General features: G+C 36.5%; 1 protein-coding gene across 15 annotated transcripts in view; it reads right to left on the minus strand.

Moving 5' to 3' along the window:
• Positions 1-17,514, minus strand: part of UBR5 (ubiquitin protein ligase E3 component n-recognin 5) — a 123,442-nt gene that overhangs the window by 22,044 nt on the left and 83,884 nt on the right. For all 15 annotated transcript variants that reach the window (XM_070221607.1, XM_070221601.1, XM_070221604.1 and 12 more), the window contains 16 exons: positions 14,612-14,709; positions 13,668-13,816; positions 13,061-13,152; positions 11,696-11,842; positions 11,485-11,603; positions 11,245-11,371; positions 11,018-11,147; positions 9,740-9,900; positions 9,382-9,621; positions 5,477-5,600; positions 4,769-4,880; positions 3,542-3,673; positions 3,092-3,349; positions 2,269-2,537; positions 1,885-2,096; positions 448-678 (listed from right to left, as the gene is read on the minus strand). In XM_070221607.1, the coding sequence (XP_070077708.1) occupies positions 448-678; positions 1,885-2,096; positions 2,269-2,537; positions 3,092-3,349; positions 3,542-3,673; positions 4,769-4,880; positions 5,477-5,600; positions 9,382-9,621; positions 9,740-9,900; positions 11,018-11,147; positions 11,245-11,371; positions 11,485-11,603; positions 11,696-11,842; positions 13,061-13,152; positions 13,668-13,816; positions 14,612-14,709 (2,601 nt within the window). The remainder of the gene's footprint in view (positions 1-447; positions 679-1,884; positions 2,097-2,268; positions 2,538-3,091; positions 3,350-3,541; positions 3,674-4,768; positions 4,881-5,476; positions 5,601-9,381; positions 9,622-9,739; positions 9,901-11,017; positions 11,148-11,244; positions 11,372-11,484; positions 11,604-11,695; positions 11,843-13,060; positions 13,153-13,667; positions 13,817-14,611; positions 14,710-17,514) is intronic.

Raw genomic sequence — 17,514 nt, forward strand, 5'->3', positions numbered from 1 at the left:
GCAAAGGTCATGGGAACTATAAGCAAAAAAATACTGAAAAGGTTAGTTAAGTATCTAACCAATTTCAAACACTGTGATAAAAGTTTCAGACTCTGGGAATGGTAGACTGAGCAGGCAAATGTACTATAATTATAAAAGAGGCTCAACAGAAGCAAAAGCTAATCACACCATGAAATCATGAGTGCTTACACAAACTCTAAAAGAAAACATGATAAACAATCAGGCCAAACTATCTCAAGCATAATGCTTAACTGGATTCTTAAGTTTCCCGTTTTGTGAGTAGTAGCTACGGAGAGAGATCGGATAGACTCAAGCCTACTTTCCACATTAAATGTTCCTGTACTATCTGTCTTCTGTAATGCTGTTCTCTTTACTCCAAAAAATGTACTAACGGAGACCACACTGAGCAAGTATTTCTTAAACCAACCTCATGGCAAGTATGGATACCTTTTGCGTTCCAGTTGAGGTGTATCCAGTGTTGTCTGCTGATTCATTGCTTTAATCCAATATATAAGGGCTTGAAAAACATATGCCACATGCTTCAATGAGCAAACATCCAAAACTGGAAGAACATCAGAATGCTCATCATTATGAGACCGCATTAAAGACAGAGCATAATTTAGGAAGTCCCCTCGAGCAGACATCATTCCTTGACGGGCACTAAGCAATGTGGCACGTCTAGAGGAATAAAAAGAAACGAAAATGTTTACCAAAAGAACACAAATATGAAATTTACCACTATCATAAATATGCAAAATTAGGAACTGAGAATATCCATAAATACAAATTCACTAAGGCTATAGCTCTGCTTTAGAAATATAACCATTATGTATGATTTAGTCTGATACTTTTGTACAGGAAAGGAATTCCACTGTCCTTTGGAATGGTGGAGGGAACTCCTTCCCTAAAGACAATGGCTCTCAAACTTTAGTATCCATCAAAATCACCTGGAGGTGACTGTTAAAACAGATGGTATAATAATGATGGTTTATCAATGATGCTCAACCTTTATACTCTCTGCTTAAAGTTAACCAACGAAAACCCCTCAACTGGACTGAAGAAAATCAAAACGCCTTTGAAACCATTAAGCAGTCTCCTTTCAATGCTTGTCTCTCCTCCTTCCTGGCCTCCACTGCCCTACTTTAGTAACTCTTACCTCTCTTGTAGACTCCAACCATAGTCTTGTTAAGTTTCCTAAGCAGTCTCTTAGACCCTTGTCTCTCACCCTTTTATGATCCACTCAAAGTAGCAAGGTTGTAGCCTGAGCCAAAGCTACACCAAATCCTAGGACTGGGACTTCAGGTACTTTGACTATACGGTACTGCTAACTGCTCTACTGTTCAATGTGGGCTAATTCCTAGTCTTGACAAAGGTCATTTTATAACTGAATAAAAAGAACACAACAGATACATAAAGAAACATACTTTAATTATGATTCACCAGGCTGGGGGAAGCAGAAAAAGAAATTGGATTTGAGAAACGAAAGAGCAGCCTTGGTAATTACAAAGACTTTCCCCTTCCCGGGTACAAAGAACATTCATAGTGAATCATGGTCAAAATAAGTCTTTCCATGAATATGTGCCTTTCAAGGGGGAGGGAGGCAGGCCTGGGGGATAATGCAGTAAAGACGTAGACCAACTCCTTCAAAAATGATAAGTATTTAGTATCAGGTTCCTACAATACAAATGAATTTTTTAAAAACAGCATGGATTATAATTAATTTATTTTGCTTCAACTACACGACAATTTAGAAAGAAGTAATGCAAGGCACATACTTCCTTCACAATAGAGTAAGCGCTTATGTAATAGCAATCAAAAAGCTCTACCTTTCTAGGATATAAGGGCTCTGTCTAAACATACAAGCATACATGAAGAATTTCATACCGTCTGCCTTCAAGCGTTCGTAAACTAGCCTCTTCTCGTGCAGTCATCCTCTCTCTTCGAGCTGAATTCTGAGAAGCATGAAGAGGATGATTTGGATGTCCTGGATCGCCAGCAGATGCTAATGCAGAACCATAACGTAATTGAGCTTCAGTAGAATCCATAATACTGACCATCCAGTTCCAAGTGGGAATAAGCTTTTCTTCTACATAGTTCTATGAAGACCAAACTAAAATAGTTAAAACTATCCAAATAAACTTAAATTCGATATAGAAGTATTACATAAACATTTAAATATTTGCAACATTAATTCCCATTATATGGCAATTCTCATAAGTGACAGCCAAAAAATATATCTGAACGAGTAACTTTCCAGTGATTTCATACCTGTAAGTTGACTGCATCTTGGTAAGTCAATTTCACAGCTGCTGGAATCTGAGAGTACACTAGGTGATTATACTTAGGAATAAGGCCCATCAAGTCCGAGATTTGTCTGATGACAATGCTGTAAGCCCTGGCTAAACTGCTTGCAGATGTTAAGTAGCTGCTGGCATTGCTAGCTTCCAAAGCAGCTGCTGCAGCGGCAGCACTCGTGCTGATGGTACCACTCCGGCGTAAGTTTGAAGGGTCAATATAAATCAAACCCGCTGAACTTGCTATAAGGAAAAAAGGACAACCACAATAAGCTAATGTCAGTTGCTAATTGTGTTTCTCTAGTACTGTGTCTGTTTAAGTAAGCTAAAAGACCAATTGCATTAACAAATAAAGTAACCGAGCAAAAACTTCTCTTAAACCACACTAGTTTAGGGAGGGGAATGATGAAGGGGACAAGAATTCCTATAACGTTCTCAACCAGATGTGATTTTGCCACCGCCCCTCCCCACCAAAAGGGGGAAATCTGGCAATGTTTGCAGACATTTTTGGTTATCACAACTGGGGACGGGGGGTGCTACTGGCATCTAGTGGGTAGTGGTCAAGGATGCTGCTCAATATCCTACAATGCACCATCACAGATAAAGAATTATTCAGCCTAAAGTAGCAATGGTGCAGGGGCTGAGAACCTTGCTCTAAGCACATATAAATAATTTTTGTATTTGAACTCAGCAAAACAAAAGAATTATTATGAAACTATTTGTTCTCTAGGATGAACATGCATAATTTTAAAAATCTATTTTAGGCACTCTTGGGAATACCAAGTTTTTAGACTTGCCTGCTGGTGTGGATGTGCTGGAAGGGGCTGTACTGGCTGCCCGCTGATGCTGGGTGTTGCGGACAGCCCACTGCATGGAACGGGGAGCTTGGGCAGCACCGTTGGCATGAGAGCTATTCGTGGTTCTCTCTAACGGCTCATCAAGCATAAAGGTCTCCTGTTCTATGTCGTCACTCTGACTACTGCTGCTATCAGAATCACTTGAGTCATTTGATTGCGAATCATCTTCAGAAAAGAAGGCAGGAACACTGCTCGCACCTATATTTTTCATTTTTAAAACCAAAACCACTGTAAGTTTGTTGATATTTAATCTATAGGGGGAAAGAATGAAGTCATAAAAATGCTTAGCCACCCTGGTGCATATCATACTGAGTATAGTTTAACCAATTTGTGCTGAATACACACATATCCTTAGTATAAGCAAGAAGTTGCCAAAATAAGGTAATATACCTGCTTCTGAGCCAGCTGTTGCTGCAGTGACAACACTTCTACGCCCACTAGCATTATCTTGGTTGCTATGGTTACTTTCACTGTCACTTTCAGTTTCAGCTGCTGCTAGCAGGTCTAGCTCCATGTCACTCCCTAGAAAATATATTTAAAGAAGAAGAAAAAAAGTACAAACTCACTGTGGATCAAGACAGTGTCTAATAAGCCAGCGTGTAACAATGGTGGGAACTAAGAAGGGAAGGGCAGAGAGAAGTGATAACTACTACAGTGAGCATAACTGCCTGCTTAATAGAAGAATGACTTGGTAAATTATGGGATTCAGTGGACCATTACATAGCAATTCAAAATCTGTCCTGCACAGCCTTAGGTATAAAGTGCTGGGGAAGCAGACTTTAGCCAGTGGGCAGAGCTCTGGGCTAGGTCCACTGCTCCATTTTCATCTATTTTACATATTGGGATTGCGAAAGGGGAAGGAAGTTAAAAGTGTCTATCTTCTATATTTTTACGGGATATATATATATACACATACATGGCAAAACACGTAAAATTTATAAATTTTAAATATGTGCAGTTTATTGTATGTCAATGACACCTCAAAAAAGCTGATCCCCAAAAAGTCTATCCTATGACTACTAATAAGAATGGTTACGATAACTATGTAGCAGAAAGGCCAAAATGATTATTCTAAGTGAAAAAAGAAAGTCATACAGATTATACATACAGTATCTAAAAGACATGCATGGGAATGGGGTAGTACAGGGGAAGACTAAAAGTAAAAATACAAACTGTTAGTGTCTGGATGAGATTATGGGTCATTTGTTATCCTTTTCTCTAATTTCCAAATGTTTCCTAATGTAGTTATGATTATTTTAATTTCTAAAACTCTTTTAAGAAAAGAGAAAGTGGGACTGGCCCAGTGGCATAGTGGGTAAGTTCGCAGACTCCACTTCAGTGGCCCAGGGTTCAAAGGTTCAGATCCTGGGCGCAGACCTACACACTGCTCGTCAAGCCATGCTATGGTGGCATCCCACATACAAAATAGAGGAAGAATGGCAAAGATGATAGCTCAGGGACAATCTTCCTCACCAAAAAAAAAAAGAAAGAAAAGAGAAAGTGACTTAAACCAAAAGGTAAAGGGAGGAGAGGATAAATTATTTCATACATATAATCTCTCTCTTTAAAGGTACCTGATTTATTCGTATTGAATAATTTCTCAAATAACCTGCATACCGTCTTCATCATGCTCATCGTGTTGTCCTTCTGCCTCAGCGTTTTCTTCCCCATGTTCTTCCTGTTCATCATGATGATCCTCTTCTCCAGCCACACCCTCCACCACCTCAACCTAAATCCAGAATCTTATTTGTATACAAAGTACATAATAAACCGCATCTCTACCAGTGTTCCTTCACAGTAATTAGTAAACTACAATATAAAGATCCCTAACTATGGGGAATTGTAACACTAAGCAGTTTCGAAAATCTTCATTTGCTAGTGACAATTTGCTATCAAAAATCATGTCAACATATCCCAAAGCTTATGATTACTGTTTATGTGTAAAGCCTTAAAATTAGAAATATAACAATTATGTGGAGAGTGTTTTTGTAAGCTTCCACAATTATAAAATGTACCTATTAAATATGCAGTATCCCCTCTCCCTTCACATACATTGCACAAAACTACTAAAACTCTTTTTAACATTGAGAATATCTTTTCTGTTAACCCTTAAGTAAAAACAAGTTTATTTTACCAATTTCATATTAACCAGTAAATCAAGGATCATTAAAATATTTTTAAAATGCAAAACCACAAATGAGAACATACAACAAAAGTCTAAAAGCTGGAAGCAAATACATCTAATAGTGGTAAGCTAATGACTACTTTCCCTTCCCTCCCAAATAAAAGCCTCTCATCTACCACAGTTAAAACAATTAACACCACCTCTTCCACATCTGCCGAAACAATATCATCCTGTTCTTCGTCTCTGCCCCGAACAGGCTGCGACTGGCTGATGCGCCTCTGCTGTGGATTCCGGATGATGTAGGACGACTGAGACTGACTGGAGCTGTACGGAATCAGGAGTTTATGAGTGCACTGCCACCACAGCTCTGACACACATCACAGACTTTTACGTTTCTCAGTGTTATTCACTGTGATTCACTTGCTAGGATGCTATTTTAAATCTGACCTAAAAATTCCTGGAATCCAACAACAATTCATCTATAGTATATCAGAAAATATGAACCCCAAAGAAATTATTTTACCATAGAGATTTAACAAATATCTCAGAATTGTTTTTACTTTTTAGTAGGTCATTTCAAATCGGCATTAGTGCACATACTTTTATGAGTCTCTCCCACTGAAATATATTCCACAGGGAAGATTTTTCCTTTTCCATTGCTTGTAACACTAGCAGTTTTCAATTTCCAAAGGCTCCCAGAGCAGCATTCATCCATTAACAAGTATGCTTAAGACAAGTGATCTACTCTTTAAGAGACCTAACATGACCTACTTTGCATCAGCTTATTAACCATTGACTTGCTGATGTGTGTGGGGGAAAAAACATCAGTTCATAAGTATGATTTTAAAATAGAATCATAATGAAAGGTGGGGTCACAAAATAGTTTCACTTCCCTAAAAATCTGACTTGGAAACAGCCAAGAAAAGACAGATGCCTCCCCTTGGACAGAAGGGGAGAATCCAGAGAATGCAGCTTAAAATGCAGGTCTGAGATCAGAAGATGGTGCTAAATAAATAACCCTGTGACCTAACTATTATCCTTTATTTACAGATTGAGAATCACAGTGTAAAAGAGACTACAGTTAAAGGACCTGTAAGTGTTTACACTGATACTGTTCTTTCCTCACCTCAGCTGCTCTGAGAAACAAGAATCAAACCAGGCTGACTTCAAATAAACAGACAAGTAGTCTCAATATGCTGTTTAATACTAGAAATTTAACTAAGTAACTGGTAATTCAGACAGTGAATTACAAAGCATGTGAAGAGAGAGGCTCAAAGAAACTGTGAAGAGATGAAAAGGTTATTTCCAATCACTAAGATTTCAAACATTTTTGTTTTCCAATATTAAAAACAAAAGTCAACATTGTGTGAAGCCACAATTAATGAGTTAAAAAAAAAAAAAAACCTGGAACAAACATCCAAAGTAGCTACTTTAAGAAGTTATGTGCTTAGTACGTATGACACTGCCAATAAACAAAATATAACTCCCCATTGAGAAATGGAGCTTCAGTTTTTTTCACACCACAATTCAACGTTTTTCCCACTAGACTTCCTGGCACAATGAAGCACCAGAGTCCTGAAATCTGTGGACTTATTTCTGGCAATTGCCAGACTGCGCAGAGAAATCCCTCCTGGCATGGAACGCCTAAATATGCTAGATAAAATATTAAAGCAAAAACAAAGCACCAGAATCCTGGTGATAAAGGCAAACAATCACACTGAATCAGCTTGAGAGTAATGGTGCCACCATTTACACCAAAGGCATCTGCTGATGTGTCTTAGGCTAGAAGAGTTTCAAGGAACCACAGATCTCACAGGAGACAGTCTGGGGAGACAGGAAAAACATCTCTTCAGAGTTTAGGACTGCAATTTGCACTATGAGGCAGGGTGGGCTTCCATGCTGATTAACCCAATGCCTCAACACTAACAATAAGCACCAAGCAGCAATTTCTCTCTCTACTCTGCATCTAATATTCAGGAGTATAGGAAAAAGGAAAATATCTGTCTAGAACTATCTCTAAATATCTCTAAACTTTAATAGCTGTGTGACCTAGGACAAGTTACTAACCTCTCTGAGCCTCAGTTTCTTCACTTTTAATATTAGGATGATAGTGGGTATCTATGAGTTACTGGGAAGATTAAAAGAAGTAACGCATCTACAATGCTTAGGAAGTTTCTAGTTCATACTAAAATTTCAGTAACGGTTGTTATATGAGGCATGGAGATAGAGTAGAAAAAGATTAGTTAGTAAGGACATAAGAGTTTTAAAGAGGTGGAGGGAAGCAACAGAATCAGCAAAACTACGAAACTCAAGACTTTACACTCAATGGAGTGATATACACCATCTACCATCCAACACAAGGGAAATCCCAGGGACTAGTCAGTGGATACTTTTTATTTAAGACATGCTTGGAACACTGGTCAAAATACACCCTTATGAGAAGAAGTGACTGTACTCTATTATAATGAAAGACTTCTATATTATATCAACAGTTGTAGAAAACATTGGCACTATTATCTCTTGATTATCAAATGAGATCTCCTTCTAGGAAGACATGAGAGATTGGCCCAAGAATCAACCAAGAGGAATGGAGCTTAAGAGTGCACAACTAAAAAGACTATGAAGCAGGGCAAGGTAACACAAAAACCTGAAACTAAGCAGGAACAGGTTCATGGGCACTGTTCAGAGATGAGATGATATGATCCCAAAATCTGCTCAATGGATAAAAAAAATTTTATGTTCTGGAACAAAACCAAGGGAAGGGTACAAAGAATTCATAAGGTAATACCACTTAAGTAATTAGGGGGTTTTCTCACAGGTATCAGGATCAGGAACATCATATGGAGCCAAAGCAGATTTTGCTGGTAGAAACACTGGATATACTGGATATATTTGGCAAGCCTTATACATATGTAGCTTGATTTACAACAGTTTTCAGCAAATCCTGGAAGTGTATCAGTGACAAGGCTACCATATGAGAGCTCTGACAGACAAATCTGGATTTAGATTCCAGGACATCTTAGGAGACCTGAGAATAACGGAAAAGTTAGGACACATAGACTGGCATATAGAGTAGTAAGGAGAACAGTGAGAGAGCAGATACTCAACACCAACCCAGATGAAACCCAGGGATGAAGTCTTGGGAAGTGTCCCAAACACTACAGCAGGCCATCCTTAACACACAGATGTTTCCAGAAAAGAGGAAGAGGGGGCTTTAGGTACCTAAAGATCCTTATTAAAACATTATTACACGTACACACAGTAACAAAATCAGACTAGAGAAAACCAAATAAAATAAATATTTGCTAGAGCCTTACAACTCAAAAATGTGGCCCTTAAATCAGCAGCATCGGCAGTGAGAGTTTATAAGAAATACAGAAATCTCAAGCCCCACCCAGACGTCCAGAATCAGTCTCTCCATTTTAATAAGATCCCCAAGTGATATGCATGCATATTAAAGTTCAAGAAGCACTGTGCTGAAAGACACCAGAACGTGTCAGTTTCTAAACATTCTGACTCAACAAACTTACAGTCTAGTTAAGGAAACTATCAAACAAATGGAAAAGATGAATGAGATTTAAGAATAATCTTATCACTAGAAACTTTTTATTATTGAGTTATTCTAGGCTTATCTCAGATAAGGTCGCTGTAGAGAATATTAAAAAATCCCAGCATTCCGGCTATTTAGATTACACAGTAACAAGCTGCCCCCCTAGCCCAAGCCTTTGGACAGAGAAAGTTAAATGGTCTTTTCATTTCTCAGCTTGGTCTTACAGCAGGCTACATTTAAAGGTAAGAAAAAACAAAAAATAATGATGTCTACAGAAGCCTAAAATAAACATTCTTATCAGATTACTTTATTGGCATAATAAAAATAGTGCCTTTCCAAACCAAAAACAACACTCACAATATGTATATTACCTTAGGTATGTAGACACAGATAATTTTTAACGTGCTTTCACATATTCCAAAGTAAAATCTTCACCATTTGTCACACAAATGAACATGTATACTATTGGAGTATTTAAGCAAAGGTTTTAGTAAGCCAAACATGACATTTCCAGAGGAAGAATTAATCACAATCTGTTACCACATAGAAATTTACCTGCTAGACTGATCAGATGATGGTCGTGGTGGCAGGGGCTCCACTGAAAATAATTCTTCACTGCCTTGCATGGCATCTATGCTAGTGCTAGCCAGAGTAAAAGGTGCAGTTGGGCGAGCAATCCCCATCCTGACAGGAACAATCAGCGACTCAGCTACGTTGCACAGTTCTTCCACAGCATAAGGTAGCAGCGCTTGGAATACACGCTTGCATTTTCCAATTGGCTGTGGAATAAAGTTGCTAAAGCAAAAAGGAAAATACAGGAATCTTTTATGAATCCTCTCTCATATATCATATCGTTAACACAAGAAATGTGTGCAAAATGATATAAAAGCCAAAATCAAAAAGGATGTCTTACTTTTTCTTTTTGGATGAAGCCATTTCCACACTAAGAATGACAAAAACTCTTGCTACTGAACGCAAAAACCTCATGGTCACAGCAATAGCTTCTTCTCTACGTCCAGGTGTATATTTGTTTTGGAGTTCTTTCACTAGGGTACCTAGTAGAGTATCTAGAAGCTTTAAAAAATTGTAATCACTCTATTAACATGGAGACGTGTCATAAAATGTTTACACATTCATAAAGTAAAAACTTCTAACGTTTTATTCAGTACTAACATTTCATAATAAAAATCTCAAAATAAATTTAACCAAACATTTACAACATCAGTGATTAATTTATGCCACATACCTACCACTGTGATTGACCTACAGTGGGTCTTAAATGTCTGATTTCTTGTTTTTAGTCTCATAGTCCTATGTATATCAATTAATATTTAGAAGAATACCAAATAAATCAGAAGAAGAATATATTTCACTCAATATAGGCTAATTACTGAAATAGCAAAGCAAATTCAGATACTTATATTAATAAGTTCCTAATTCCATCCCTCTCACGTAACCATTATTACTTCCTCTCATTTCTACGTAGCATCTATCATATAGATATTAATTACAGAGAACACCCAATTTCATGTTCTGTTTTCTCTGTTTTTTTAAAAATATTACTTAACCTTTTAACTTTTAAATTGCTGCACTACATTTCAGTAAGTGGTTGGGCTATAATTGATTCAATAGTCCATTGTTATTAGATTCATAAAGTATTTCCATTTCTTAATTTTACATTATTCTGTGACATGATTTTTTTCTTTCTCATACCATAAATTATTTCTTTACGACAAGTTCTGAGGACAACAATATTTTTACAGCTCTTGACGCTACCAATTTGTTTTCCAAAAGAGTACCAAATGCAATGCCACCCCATGAGTGTCTGAGGTGTTCGTTTTACCATAACCTCATCAACACTGGGTTTTCTAGTTTATATTGTTCTCTAATTTCATAGCAAAAAGGCGTGCTGAAAAAAATTTTGCACTGAGTTACTATTAGTTTTGAACACTGCTCCATGTATTTTTATACTGTTGTATTTTAAACACATTTTAAGATCTTTATTTAGAATGAAAGGAGCTTCTGCTGTTAACTGAGATATTTAAATCACCCCCAAAATTCCATTCCCCTTCATGTACTGTTTAATTAGAGTTTATCAGTGCTTACGAGTTTGGATTAGTAAAATTACGGGAAGCCGAGTAGGAAAAACATCCTTTTCATATGCTTGTAAATAAATAGTCAAAGGACTTACCAAAATATCTGCTGTGCACTTCACTATAAGGCAATGAGTGAAACAGTCCAGCCGGATTGTGCCACTTTGCTGATTGAGGTACACTTGCTCTTCTGGCAAAAGATGGCCTATCCTACTGCTGGCACTGAGACTTGAGGGTGGAAGGAAAGACAGAAGAGAATGCACTGTGATTGCCTAGACTAACATGCCAAATGCATAAATCTAAAGAGTTTCTAGTGAATACATACGGATCTTTATTCTCCTGTGACCCAAACATAATCATGGATTTCAAAGCATTCCAGTCCTGTAGAACACGCTCCAATGCAAGCTGGGCAAACCTTGGGGGCTCTAAATCATGATCAGGCATATCCGAATCTAAAAAGGAAAAGAAACATTGGCTCAGACAGAAACAAATGTAATTGTGAATGTTTATTACCTTTACAGTTACAAATAAACATTCCAACGTCGTAACTGTCAAATTCACTCACCTTCAGGATTCGCTGTTTTCCGGTTCCGATCCTCCCTGATTCGAGGAGGTCTGTACTGGCAGTGCTCTACTGTCTGCCTTGCAACTGTCTGCACTAAAAAGAGTAAGAGGTGCTCTCCCCTGCAAAACGGAAGATTGTTGTGAGGGGGGAAAGGCTACTTGGATGTGCTGTGCTTTTTCAACTTAATTTATGTCCTAAAAATCCCACTTGCCTGCTGTTTGGCAGAGTGACTAGATTAGTAGCAGTAAGCAGGCGATAGAGCAGATCAAGACGAGCAGATTTCTGTCCAGCAATTAGAGTTTTACATTTACATTTCTCCCAACAATCACAATAGGCTGTGGGTGATGTCCGTTTGAGTCTAGAAAGAATTCATACACAAGTACAAAAATCGAAATTTAAAACAAATACAAAGCTCTACATTGAAATTATGGAAGCCTAACTCATGGAAACCAGATAGAATCCTTGTTAATTTTTAAATGTGAAGTATAACTGTTAAAGTATACATAACAAGAAGGATTACTTAGTGGTATGAAGTCTATAAAGCAACACAAAACTCTCATGAGAAGAGGGATCTTGTCATGACTCGGGTATGTCCACTTCCTGGCAAGTCTCCCCTAATCCCACAGCCCCAGTTCAGTTTAAGCGGCCCTCCTATGTACACTAATGGGCCCTAACACCTTATGGGCAGGTGTTTCTTGTTTGTGTCCTCAGAAAGGACGGTAAATCCTGTGAGGACAGGGACTATTTTGTCACCACCCCCCTAGCATCTAGCCAATGAGTACAATTAGTAAGCAATCGGGAATAAATATATTATCACTTTTAGATGTTTAAAATAAGGAAGACAAACATATTATTTAAAATTCTTTTAATAAAAGTCACAAATAATGCAATATCTATAAAAATTTTCCACTTGTCCTATATAATTGCTTATTTTAAAGCACAACAGATGGTTTTTACAAACCAAGTCTCTATTGACTATAACATCTACACATGTGTAGCAGTTAAGCTGATGTTCCTATTAAGACTGAGACACTACAAATGGTAGTGCTGGGGCGGGGGTGTTTTGCTTCTTAGGTCTGTAAAAACTAACAAACTAGCCATGGTAACTCTATTGCTGGGTGAAAGGTTATTACATCTAGTTTAAGAAGTAAATAAGGCCCAGGCTTAACATTCACCATGCTTCTCTTACTGCCTGCAGCAATTTCCTGCTGGTAGACCCGACTGCAGGAGGCCAGAGACTGGCCGGAGAATATAGACAAAAATACTCTGTAGATATGTTTCTCAAAAGACTAATCTGATCCTAGTCACAATGTATGATCACATATTCCTTAGCATATTAGCCTACTTTTATTTAAAGAGGGCTACATTAGAATTAGCAAACATTTGAAAGTACACTTTAAATCAAGAATCACATTTTATTATATAAATTAGCTCAAAGAGGACAACCTGAGAAAACCTCATGCTTTCTGAATTATGAAACAATTAAAATATGACTTGGTACAGATTATTTTAATACAGCAATATGAATCTAAACAGTTTATAATATTAAAGCAAAAAAAACTAGAATTGTACTCACTTGCAATCATGACCTTTATGACAAACCCGTGCACATTCTGTACAACAACAGAGTGACTCCAGCAAGCCACAAGTTCGACACTCAAAAATATCCTAAAATTAAGAGTATACTTTTTAAAAGAATAATAATACATATATCTCACCTAATGATTATTTCTGGTATTTTCTAAAACAATTCAATCACGACAGCAAAGCAAAATTAATGTGCTCTGGAAACAAAGAGTCCTAGATGGGTACAATGAATACGCATTTTACAATATTATACAAATAAAAATCAAATATTACCAGTAAGGCAAAAATAATTTGTATCATCCAAAGAAAGGAATTATGGTTATGAAATCTCTATCAAGAGTTGTGGATCCGATTATACTACCCCATTAACATTTCTAATTTTCATAGTATTTCATAACTAATTTAACAATCAACTCCTGTCACATTTAAGAATTAAATAAAAATTAATTTTCTTTGGAGAATTTTATAACTCAGAGTAAAAGGAAATATCAGACTTGTAATTCCAAAGCTAAACTATAACTCTAACGATGGTCAAAGGGAAAAAAAGAAAACCTGAAGATAGCATAAACAACATAAGGAAATATAAAATAACTGACCTGGTTAATGTGCTCTGCTCCAGTCCATGTGAAACTGCAGGTATCATTACAACATAAGACATACAAAGGAGAGTCATCAGGGTTGGTACCTGATGGGCAAACCATTCCCATAAATACATCTTCCTCTTTTTCACTTGAGGATACTTCAGCTAAAAAGATTAAGAACACAATAGTTCATATATTAAGAAAGGACCTAGTCCCAGCCATCTACTACTTTCCTCAAATGGATAAGTTCTAACATTTACACAGTATAAATCAGAAACAACTATATATTAATTTTAACAATTGATATACAAAGTCCACGTACAAGGAAATCCAATCAATTCAGCTACAAAGTGTAATTATATCATAAGCACATAGGAGGGTTACACAAACCACACGTCAGCCGCCTGAATCCTTAACTCTGCGTTATACAGTGAAGATTCGAGTTCTAGCTCTATTTAACAAATTATAGACAATCACATAAATTATTTATAGCCAGTATTTTTAAAAAGATAATCACTTTAATCTTTTAAAGGCTGGATGGCAGGAACTGATACTCTTTAATGCTTGCTATTAAGCAGGAATTCCAAGTCTGAAGAACAATAAGACATTTGGCCTATTATTTCTATAAAATTTTACCATTACCACCAATTAACCACTGACAGGTTCTATCCATCTTCATTTTCAAAAGACTAGTCATTAACTATTCATTATGGAATTTGTTTTTAATTTAAGAAATTTATACCAGCTTCTTTTTGATGGAAAGTTAGAAGATACAATATACTTTAAAAAAGTAAAAACACATGAATTTTACACACACACAAAAGAATTATCTTGATAGTTTCTAATCAATTATTTTTATATATAAAAATTAGGTCTGAATAATTATGAAATTTTATGTACAGAAGAGTATATATTCAAATTAAAAAATAAGAACTCATTGAAGACTTGAAATAAATTACCTTTTGCAATTTTCTGGGCTGTTTCTAAGATGGTAATTGCAGCGGGATAAGCTCGGCCACTTACAGCTGACATAAATGGGGTCATTCCTCTTGCATCCCTAAAATGAGAAAAACTGTACATTAAAATATTTTACTAACTCTTGTCCTTCCTGGTTATAAAAAAAAATCTGTTCCTGATGAAACAAAAACTAGTTTTGTTTTATTAATTAATGTCCCACCACTCAAAAAAATCATTGGTGGTATTTTCTGGCCTCATATTACCACATTTAAGAAAGAAAACCACCTCTGTAGAGTCCTTGTCTCTCTAAACCACACTCTCCTTTCTTGGCCTTAGTGACACTAAAGAATAGATTAGCAAGGGCTCTAAAGTCAAACTAATACTTTCTAGATCTGGGGATAGTAACAGGCTCTATCTTATACAATTGCGATAAGGATTAAATGAACTCTTGCTTAAAAAGCTTTTAGCACAATGCCTAGCAAATAACATGTACTCAATAAAGATTAGCTATTATTATCATGCATTTTCTCTTAAAAATGTACCTTGGATATTCTTCACTGAATTTCTACTCCCTCCTGGATCTTGTGCATTTCCCAAAATTCAGTCCTCAACCATTTGTGCCTCCCTCTCTCATCCACCAGAGCAACTACCACTTCTATGATGATAACATAGTTCCAACATCTACATCTGATTACTTGACAAGTCTACTTGGGATTTCCCAGTGATACCTCACATTCAACATGTCTAACAACCTGCTCTCTACCTGATTTATCTATGGCAGTCAACTAAGAAACTAAGACAAAAACTTGCATTCTTCATGAAGTCTTCCTTCTAAATCAGTTTTTTACTATTGCAACTAATCTTTCTTTTCACTTTCAACAACTCATTAGTTCAGCTATTACAACACAGATATTAAAGGCTCCAGGTAGACATACAAAACATAGCCTCTATTCTAGTCTCTACTCTTGCCTATTTTAATCCTTTTTTATACCATTATCACACTATTATTCTTTTAACTCCACTTTGGTTCTATTACAGTCTAACCAAAACCATTATTCAGAAGATGCGAGCCCAACGAACAGAAACCAAAGTGGTGGTTTTAACCTAATTTTCCAGATTCACTGGCTATTGTTCTCCTCTTCTAATCCTCCACTTTTAATTGAATGAATCGCTGTTGCTGAAAATATTTATACTTCTCCATGTCTATGTTGTTGCTCATTCTTTTCCCTTCCTATTCCTCCTCATGGCTCTACTCAAGCTTCATCTTCATAAAGCTACCTAAAACAGAATAAACACATTTCTCCCTGCGGTTTACTCCAAAATACACTTATGTATCCCTCCTACCCCAAATTAATGTACATGTTACAAATGTCTAATATATACCCCAATTTAATTATGGGTTACCAGACAGCAGAGATAAAGTTTTAAAGTTTCCACAGTGCAATGTTTTTCATTTTTTAAAAAACATGTCCACACTTTTAATTAAAAACAAAACAACATACCAAAAAAAGCTTCATACTACTTCTCTCCTCACATTAAGTATGAGTTGGTTGAGAATTATAGAATACTTTGCATCTTTAGTAACCAGGATGATTTTATCAAAATTTACTTTCTTTAGCTTATATTATAAAAACAAAATCCAACCACCCACACCTGGGATTGGAGGGAGGTTGGGGGGGACCCTTAAATTGAAAATAATGAATATTCTTTTTTCAAATCCTTCATCCTCAACACATATGCACCTCTATCACCATTATGCTCAAACAGAGATTCAGAGCTCTGACGTATTCTCCCAGCACTTTATATATTGCCAAACACAATTAAGAATAAAACTTTTCTTAACTGAGTCATCTATATGGTAACTTATTTCCAAATATACCACTTAGGGAATTTTTTTTTTTTCCTGAGGAAGATTAGCCCTGAGCTAACTGCTGCCAATCCTCCTCTTTTTGCTGAGGAAGACTGGCCCTGAGCTAACATACGTGCCCAGCTTCCTCTACTTTGTATGTGGGATGCCTGCCACAGCATGGCTCGCCAAGTGGTGCCATGTCCACACCCAGAATCTGAACTGGTGAACCCTGGGCCACTGAAGCGGAACATGCACACTTAATTGCTGGGCCAGCCCCCCACTTAGGAAATTTTATTAGGGAAAAAAAGACCAATTTGAGAATCTCCATGCTTATCACCTAAAAGTCAGGAAAAAAAACTTTGCCTCTCCTCTAATTTGTTTCAAAGCTGCCATGACTACCAGCTTATTAACGGAATGACATATTGAGAGTTTTCCAGATATTTTACATATTTTCTCATATAAAGGGGAAAAAATCAACCATTATGAATATACTAAATTAAAGGACTAGTGAAATATAAATTAATTACAGAAATGCAAAATGGATTAAAAACAAAGAGAAAATGAATAAGAACATATGGTAAATTGTTAAACACCACCAAATGATTCTGAAGAAATTATACAAAGAGGATATTGCTTAAAAACACCATAAAAAGAAACTAAAAATGACAACTGAGAAAACAAAAATAGAAAGTTACACTGTATTTGTATATACATTTTTATCTATGTATCACACCACTAATAAATCACTAAGCTGCCTCTGTAGTATTAACTTTACTTATAAGCCAATGACTTTTTTTTTTTTTTTTACTAGTGGGGCAGCATTCATTACAGTAATCATAAATTCATAAAATGGGTCATTTTCATCATAAGGTCAATAAGGTTTAAACATAAAAACTTGCCCTCAAAAACAGAAAACTCAAAACACTTTCTTGTACTTAATTATGGGGAGGTGGCATAAAGGTGATGATTGAGAGTTTCAGTTCTGGAATCAAGAGATGAACTAGGGTTGGAACTCCAGCTATACCACTTACTAGAGTTTTGTGACTCTGGGCAAGT

Source organism: Equus caballus, chromosome 9 (assembly GCF_041296265.1).
Source record: "Equus caballus isolate H_3958 breed thoroughbred chromosome 9, TB-T2T, whole genome shotgun sequence".
Classification (NCBI taxonomy): domain Eukaryota; kingdom Metazoa; phylum Chordata; class Mammalia; order Perissodactyla; family Equidae; genus Equus; species Equus caballus.